Source organism: Priapulus caudatus, unplaced genomic scaffold (assembly GCF_000485595.1).
Source record: "Priapulus caudatus unplaced genomic scaffold, Priapulus_caudatus-5.0.1 Scaffold49, whole genome shotgun sequence".
In the NCBI taxonomy this organism is placed as follows: Eukaryota; Metazoa; Priapulida; class Priapulimorpha; order Priapulimorphida; family Priapulidae; genus Priapulus; species Priapulus caudatus.
The window spans coordinates 198,276-207,324 of NW_014577110.1; the positions used below are offsets into that span (position 1 = coordinate 198,276).

The 9,049-nt window shown below is 42.5% G+C and overlaps 2 protein-coding genes and 1 long non-coding RNA gene across 3 annotated transcripts in view; 1 reads left to right on the plus strand and 2 right to left on the minus strand.

The window, feature by feature from the left end:
• The window catches only part of LOC106820844 (mitochondrial import receptor subunit TOM22 homolog), a 7,997-nt gene extending 7,172 nt beyond the window's left edge, over nucleotides 1–825 (minus strand). The window contains exon 1 of the mRNA XM_014825429.1: nucleotides 474–825. Coding sequence (XP_014680915.1) covers nucleotides 474–695 — 222 coding nt within the window. The 5' untranslated portion in view covers nucleotides 696–825. The remainder of the gene's footprint in view (nucleotides 1–473) is intronic.
• A 5,174-nt stretch (nucleotides 826–5,999) lies between these two features.
• Nucleotides 6,000–6,864, minus strand: LOC106820826. Its single transcript, XR_001395658.1, has 2 exons — nucleotides 6,738–6,864; nucleotides 6,000–6,076 (listed from the first exon to the last, which is right to left on the minus strand). It is a non-coding gene; the product is annotated as an uncharacterized LOC106820826 (long non-coding RNA).
• A 1,776-nt stretch (nucleotides 6,865–8,640) lies between these two features.
• The window catches only part of LOC106820830, a 4,310-nt gene continuing 3,901 nt past the window's right edge, over nucleotides 8,641–9,049 (plus strand). Inside the window, exon 1 of the mRNA XM_014825401.1 lies at nucleotides 8,641–8,802. The gene's annotated coding sequence lies outside the window, so the exon portion shown is untranslated. The remainder of the gene's footprint in view (nucleotides 8,803–9,049) is intronic.

Sequence of the window (9,049 nt, forward strand, 5' to 3'; positions counted from 1 at the left end):
GTTAGGGTTAGGGTTAGGGTTAGGCGCCCCCATACTGCGCCGCCATACTGGACGTCATAAAGTGTATTTGCACCGAATTTTGTCCTATCAGGTGGCGGCATTGCCATGAGTCCATGACTTGCCACGCCATGACCGCCATTGTACGTGTGGGAACTGTTAATTTTTTACTGGCGACGAATTTTACTCTCCTAACGCTGTCAAATATCATCGACAGTGCAAACATATACAGGGGAGGTTAGTACAACAAAGTAGGAATACGGGGATGTGCATATTTTTATTGAGAATCAAAAACTTTCATTGATATCGGACATTCGTGAAATTGTGTGTCCTACCTTCTCACACCTTCGGTGCTCGCATTGGGGGATCGTGTTAGATATAGGTGCCTGTGCATCTGACTACGTCAGATGAGCTAAAAATACAATGATAATAAGTAAGATATTATAACTATCTACCAAACTATACTGTTTACATACATCATCGTCATCACCCTCCTCTTCATCATCCCTTACAAGTTGTGGGATTCTTGGTTGTATTGATTCGTGTGGAACTGCTGGTGTTGCTTTTATGCTACCGTCATACACTGGGTCGCCTTGGCCAGCTTCTTGCTCCAGCTTAGGGGGTTCTTCGTGGCTATCTGGTGTGTTCATACTCATAGTTTCTAATCCGCTGTCTTCCGTGTCATCCAAGATACTCATATCACAGTCGCAAACTTCTTTGTGAATGTGTATACAGAATGTGTTACGTGTATATCAAGTCTATACCATTTACAGCAACTATCCTCAAGATCACAATCACCACAACGATAATCGCATGGCTGCTACTAACAATGTCATAATACATAAGATAGTAGCGTAACTTTGAAATAATTTGTAAATGCTATGATAAGTTATACAATGCAACAATTAAAAACAAATGATTTAAATATTATCAAGCTTAACAGTTACCTTTCAACTGCAAAGCAATAATGTATTGCAGATTTTACGTAACAAATCAAATACAGTGTACAACCGTATAAAATGGTTTGTACGGTGTAGTTTTATGAATGACACGAATGCAACCAAAAGCGTAGACTGGTACCCGGTCGACAGTTCCACACGCTAAACTGTAGCGAAGGATATATGCCGGAGTAAAGGCGGCGAACGAATACCAGTCTACCAAAAGCGTAGACGAGCATATTGTGCCTACACGTTACCGATAGATCATAGATCAACTGCCTTCTTGCCTATATCAAGAGTAGATAATAACCATAGATATCATATAACAACGTTGTTGTTATATGATATCTATGATAATAACTAATAACACACTTGCCTATATTCATAGTAGAGACTGGAAACCAGTCTACCAATTGGGACGCCCGTTTATACCGGTCACCGCTTCCGCTTACCCATATATTTGCCCGGTGATCGGATGAATTCAAGTGTCGTACAGAAGTACAGAATTATTATTATTATAGTTTTGCATATAATTAAAATACAAGTACATGTATACTATAATTTCATGAAGGAAACACCTGATGGATGCAGCTACTTAGAAGGTGATATATATATATATATATATATATATATATGCTGAAATTATACACCTGAAGTGAGAAGAGAGAGCGCGCGCGAGAGAGAGAGAGAGAGAGAGAGAGAAAATCGAGGAAAGAGGGGAAAGAGAGAGAGAGAAAGATAAGCGAGGAGCGAGGGGAAAGAGAGAGAGAGAGAGAGAGAGAGAGAGAGAGAGAGAGAGAGAGAGAGAGAGAGAGAGAGAGAGAGAAGCGAGGAGAGAGGGGAAAGAGAGAGAGAGAGAGGGAAAAGAGAGAGAGAAAGATAAGCGAGGAGAGAAGGGAAAGAGAGAGAGATAAGCGAGGAGAGAGGGGGGAAAGAGAGAGAGACAGAGAGAGAGAGAGAGATAAGCGAGAAGAGAGGGAAAAGAGAGAGAGAAAGATAAGCGAGGAGAGAAGGGAAAGAGAGAGAGAAAAGCGAGGAGAGAAGGGAAAGAGAGAGAGAGGGAAAAGAGAGAGAGAGAGATAAGCGAGGAGAGAAGGGAAAGAGAGAGAGAGATAAGCGAGGAGAGAGGGGGGAAAGAGAGAGAGACAGAGAGAGAGAGAGAGAGAGAAAGATAGAGAGAGAGATAAGCGAGAAGAGAGGGGAAAGAGAGAGAGAAGAGAGAGAAAGAGGAGCGAGAGAGAGTAAGCGAGGAGAGAAGGGAAAGTAGAGAGAGAGAAGAGATAGATAGCTGAGGAGAGAGGGGAGAGAGAGAGAGAGAGAGAGAGAGATGAGAGAGAGTAGAGAGAGGGGCAGGGGAGAGTAGAGAGGTAGAGAACAGCGTGCGTGTGCGTGGTTTTGTGTGTGTGCGCGTGCGTTGGTGGCGTTAGAGAGAGAGAGGAGAAGATAGAGAGAGATTATAAGGCTAGGAGGGGGAAAGAGAGAGCGAGAGAGAGTTAGAGAGAGAGAGAGGAGAGCAGCGAGAGAAGAGAGAGAGGAGAGAGATATATATAGTGTATAGATTTTATTGGTAACTCCCCAACAGGCAATGGGCCAACCTGCCAATTGCCTATGGCTTGCAACTAAATGTTTGTTTGCAAGGTTACTACGTCTTTAAACATCTCATTATACACACCTCGTAAACTGTCATGGTGCTCGCTTCGATGGGCAGTGGTGGCGGCATGTTGTGTATTTATGATTTAATAATATGTAAAATGATAGTAATATGAATATAAGACATTGATAATATAATATATAATTAAGCATAGTAGCAATGAGTATTAATTATCAAATTATATAATGTCGCTGTCCCATGTTTCGGGCGGTCCCTAGAAGCTCGCCCAGGCCCTATGTGCCTCAACGAGTGTTATTTTCTTAAAACTGTTAATGACTAAACAAACAATGAAAGTACAGAAATGTGTAAGATTTGTGCAAAAAATGAAAAAAATTCGGCGTCTGTAACATATTGTTGTCTAAAGCCCTAACATAACGACAAATAAGGATGTTGGAACATAGAGGCGGATGTAGGAAAGGCTGCTCCGCTTTTACCGTTATGCGTATAAGTGGTTACGCGTGAGTGTATATATAATGTAACACCCTGTTGCTAACGTCTATCGGACTCATCATATAAAGAACACAACAACACTGGTTATACGTATTCAATGATTCTCTTATATGTACTGATGTATAATTCATAAGCAAGGTATGCGGCGTACACGTAGGTTTAGCGCGAGGACAGTACGTCGAGCACACTTACTGTAGGCTAATGCTGGGTCATCCGTTCGGTGATGGCAAATGTGGCAATAATCTCTGTATCTTACGCTGTCTAATCTCTTTGTCTATATCTTATCTGCTGACTGGTCCTGTCTGCTCTGCTCTCAAAACCAGTAGATATTTTATAGACCCATTAACTGGGATACGCGCTATCTATTGTTTTTTGGCGGCGAACCTGCTACATTGCGACCGTTATAATTGGTTGCGCTCACTACTCATTAGTCCAGGTCTATGGCTTTACACAGTTGGGTTCTGTACGCGGCCAAACTAGAACAATACTTATAAATGTGTATTTTATTACCCTATGTATTGTCTGCGGTATTAAAACGGACAGCAGCCTCCCCCGGCGGCCCGTCAACATCCATCAATATAAGCTTTTGTCTGAATAGCTCAATTTAGTACCTGGCACATTACGACCTTATACAAATGCAAAATAACAATCAAAATCAAATAAAAACAAAATAAAATCGAACGAGAAAAAAACAGCACTAAATAAATTCAGTGACATAAGTAAAATAAAATAGGGTAAATGATATTCCGGTCGTAATGAATAGTTAAAACAATATAAGACAATAATAAATTGGCATTCTACCCGGCAATGCAAGACTGACAGCAGCCCGTGTGGTCCTGTAGCAAAATGTAATTAGTGCGCTATTTAGCCGCGGGGCTATCGCTTCGGGGCGCCCACGGATAGAATCCCGGAGGGCGGAGAGAACGTGTTCGTATTGCAGTACCAAGACGTTATGGCATTCGCATCAAAACGTCGAAGGCTGGGTCAAATTCATCGATCCGGTAGAGAACGCAATCTTTGAGGTTGCTGTAAGTAGGCGATTAAATAATGGAATCACTCTCATCTATAATGGGTCTGCGGGGCCAACGCGGTGGTGCTCGTAATGCGAGTATGACTGCGAAAGCGGCCACTGGCACCGTTCGTAGGCAGCAAAATCGTGGGCAGCAGAGGGATAACGCCACTGACAGATAATTCTCGCACGGCGACTAGGCATGGCGGCTGCAGGCAGGACGATGACACGGCCTACCGTAAGAATGTAAGCTGGCTGGGCCGAGAAAGCTCATTATAGTGTAGTTATGCATAATCACACTAAGCTTATAGCAATAATGAACTTGCTAGTTTCTCCATTTAGTGTAGTTCTGCATAATCACACTACCTATAGCAAATGAGCTCTAGTTTCTCTGCCATTATAAGTGTAGTTAGCATAATGCACACTACCCGTTAATGGCAAAATGAACTGCATAGTTTCTCCCATTATAGTGTAGTTATGCATAATCAGCGCCCTACTATAGCAAAATGAACTCTAAGTTTCTCCCATTCATAGTGTAGTTATGCATGAATCACACTACGGCTTATCCGCAAAATGAACTCTAGTTTTCTCCATTATAGTGTAGTTATGGCCATAATGCAGCACTAGCCGTTATACGGCAAAATGACTCTTAGTTTCTCCCAATTATACGTGTAGTTTATGCATAATGCACACTAGCCTTATAGCAAAATGAACTCTATTTCTCCCATTAATAGTGTAGTTATGCATAATCACACTACTTATAGCGCAACATGACTCTAGTGTTCTTCTTTGCGATTATAGTGGTAGTATGGCATATCGACATACCTTATAGCAAAATGAACTCTAGTTTCTCCCATTTCACTGCGAGTTTGTTTAAAAACCCACAAGAAAGACGTGCGAAATTAGGTAATGCTGGCACGCAAAGCCGTAATTGTTTGCCGGCAAGCATCGCAATATCGGCCTGGAATCGTTACGCGACGTCACGCTTTTATTTGGCTACTCCGCTGCACTGTTCCTTAGGCAGAGCACGAGAAAGTGTCAACAACATCGGAGAATTTGAACAACATTGGAGGTATTTTCGAATGCCTTTCATAAGGCAACGCGCAGTTAAATATGAGTAACTAGAGTTTATTTTGTCATAAGGTAGTGTGATTATGCATGACACAAAGTATTTGCTAGTCTAGTACTGGAGAAATTAGCGTATTGATGTACCCGTAGCAGATTAGCGTATGCATACCTTCAGAGCTCTCTCATCGCCATTGCAATTCAATGACGAGTACCAGAAGTGATTCTTGATGGGCTTAATGGCATCAAGCAGTAGCAAGCACTTGCCTACTTTGGGCAGCTGGAGTGATGAAATAGCAACATCAAATAAGCTTTGTCCTGACTAATCATTGTACATGCTTAGTGATTTTGTCGCGATAGCATCGATTTATACTCGATGCATCGTAAACGAAGTGGCGGAACGCAAGCGCTTGGTTATCAAAATCCATAATCGATTTCATCAAAAAAAATTTGAACAAGAAAACTTGGAAAAGTGATGAGAATCAGTACATGTATTATAGTTATACACACAACAGACAACATTTTCTTTGTTTTTTTTTCGGGCCACCATGCAGATTTCATTTTCGGGCCACCAAAAATTGAAAAACAATGATTTTGGTGGCCCGATCAGGCCACTGGAAAAAAAGTTAGTGTCGAGCCTTGGTATATTGTTAAACAATGCACTCATTACTTTACTAAAGTGCAATGACTCTAGTGTATGACTGCTGTTTCAGTCATTCATAACTTTAACTTTGGAAATGACATACATCGTAATCTCCTAATACATAGCTTTTGTAATTATTTTATTAATATCGTCAACGTTAGAATAAAATGAGTATGTAAATGAAAGAGACTAAATAATGATTAAACATTGTGTAAATGAACATGACAACTAAACAATTACCTTTTGAAACTGGCGTTGAGTGAAAGACTCGCTCCGGAGTTCTCGCAGGTGTTTCCAGAGCTGCAGATGTAGTTGCAGTTAGCCTGGAAACAATTTTACAAATGAACACATTGTAAAAAACGTCCTATATGTGCAAGTGAGCACAGATGACAACATTTATGTTACCATAACATATAATTGCTCATATATTTGTGTTAATTATAATTTGCATTATACACTCTAATTAGTATTAGTAATATATGTTTAGTATAGGATTACATTTCGTATAGGAATCATATGGGAATATAATAATTAATATATATATATATATATATATATATAATAATATATACATACATGTTTATATACACGGCTCTACCCGTGTAGACATACACGGGTAGACATGCAGTCTGTGCAGTACACGGGTACAGTATTACTAGTATTAGTAGGCCTACAGTAAGTGGCAAAGCTACGTCCACAAATGTAGGTCCAGTTACTACTGTTACCGTACGCAGGTCCGTTACTAATGTAGGTAACGAGTATAGCATCATCAAATAGGCCTATGTCACTATCACTATCAGTATCACGACTAGCTCTAGTACTATAGCCCGCGTTCGATAAACTGCCGCAGGTAGCTGCCTGCGGCAGTTTATCGAACGCGGGGCGCGGGCTATAGTACTAGAGCTATATGCAGACGCAGACCGCCGGAGCGTGAACGAAAAACGTATCAGTTTCAATAAACATAATAATATGAACAATACGTACGCAGAAGCAGCTGCAGCCGCAGTGATTTCACTAGCAGTGGCGCCGTGGTGCCTAAACGCAGCCTGAACAATCCAGGAAATCGCCATTTTGTGAAATTCCCGCGATTTCCTTCACCCTTTGCATCTCGGCGATTCTGTCCTGCTGAATCTAAACGAATGCGATGCTGGACCCATTTAGGTTTATCTCCCGGCTTCACTAGATGTTGCCGGAAAACTGACATTGTTGTTTGCTCACGACTTTACTTTCCGCAAACTCGCACGCAGTAAACAGTTGTGCTGCCGACCTAGCTGGCAGCGAGTTATTTACAATCGCAAATCCTACGCCACCCAGAGAAAACACGTAGGGCGTACTATGCTGTGCCTGCCTGGCGCACTTCAAAACAGGTTTGACCAGGCGCACCCAGCGGTCTATCGTTATGTATCACTGACTGATATGCCAGCGTAGGCGTCTGGACCGCTTGAAGTTTTGTAGTAATTAACGGTGTGGCGATCGTGTGCTCGTCGACTTGTCAAACAGCTTTCTTACACATCTTCAGCGCAAGCAACACGTATACCACGTCACACGTGCAGGCTGGTTATATGCATACTAGTGTAGTAATGTGGCTGTAGGCAATGCTCACAAGCAAATATAGTCAAAGTTGGTACAGCCACATATCACACTAAGACAGCAGAGAAACAGATCTCACTGCCACCTTCGCTGCCTGTTACCTATCGCCTATTACACTATGATTTAGATTTGCTAAAACCGTTCACGTCGGTGTAGCGCGCCCTGTGTGAGCGTATCAGGGCGCGGCGAGTGCCTCTGACGTAATTTCGTTGGCTCGTCCTCGCCGCGCAAGTGCATGTCGGCACAGCGAGGTCCTCTCTACAAATACACTTCGATTGTTTCTGAGGGGTCTGAACGGCATAGCTAGTCCGCTTTAAGATTTGTGCCAACTGTTGATGCACGGAACGGAGCGGCCGGATGCACGGACGGACGGCGCGATGCACGCCAATCATGCGATTCGCAAGCAGAGAGAGAGAGAGAGAGAGAGAGAGAGAGAGAGAGAGAGAGAGAGAGACGCAGACGCACACGCGTCGACGTGCGAGCTCGCTCACGCACGTACGCACGCGCGCGCACATACGCAGAACAAAAGAGACACCCACACACGGGCTCACGCACGTGCTCAAGCGACAGACCACCACCAGCAGCTAACAGAGGTAATGAGAGCCAACAGAGGCTCTCATGATGCACGTACTAGTATCACTTCGATCTTGTCTGTAAATATATATATATGCATATATTCAAATCCGCCTTTTGCATGCCAAGCTTACAAGGTATAGTCCGTATAGATTTTATGGGTATCTTAAAATGTGCATTCTCCAATTGTCCAGTATTATCAATCATTTGTGCTTTGTACGTTTGGTATCTTCTTCTAATCATCCATTCAAACTTATTTTTATTGTTTTTACACACCAAAAAACTGGAATGCAATCCGCAGCGGTCATCTGTCAATTTGGTCAAGATTTTCTTTTACATAGTCTTTACCTTTACAAATAATTGTTGCGATGTTAAAGAGTTAGACATATTAAAAGTGGCAAAATGCATCACTATTACCAACTAATCGCTGAAAATGGCGATAGATTTTATAATACCACACGTAAATATTACACGTCGTAAACAACACGACATTGAAACACGATGCCACTGCGCACGTTGCATCTGAGCGCTGCATCGCTGCATGACCGCTCCTAACACTGGATGGCGCCACTCATCTAGGTTGTGATCTAGACTGGTACCCGGTCCCACCTCTCGGCTTAGTTACTCGATGGGTAACTATCGAGTAATCGAGGTGGGAGCGAGTACCAGTCTAGGTTATCATCATCTAATCGGAAAACCCATTCGGCTCTTTCCGTCATTCTAGAAAAGAGTGGCTATTCTGTTGAATCGAGGGTTCCCGATTGGGTTATCATCACATTCCTATCTATTGACGTGTGTCTGTTGTTGTGCGTCTGTTCGTTAGCGCAATGTTGTTTATCGCCAGAACGGGAAATGTAGAATGATTAACGAGTATTTACTACTATCGGTAAGTTTTTATTAGTTTCTGCTGAAAAGCAAAGTTTGATAAAACGTCCTAGATACAAGAAAGTCGGCTTGAAAACCTTCCTTGTCTAAAAAGGATACCACCATGGTGCATATTTATGATATTTATGCATGATCATGATGGGGCCACGGCACAGGGTGACACTGTCACTGGCGCTCATAGGGTCTATGTCCCCCAGGGTACTGCCGGAACGTACCCTGGGTACGGTCCGCTATACCGGAACGTACCA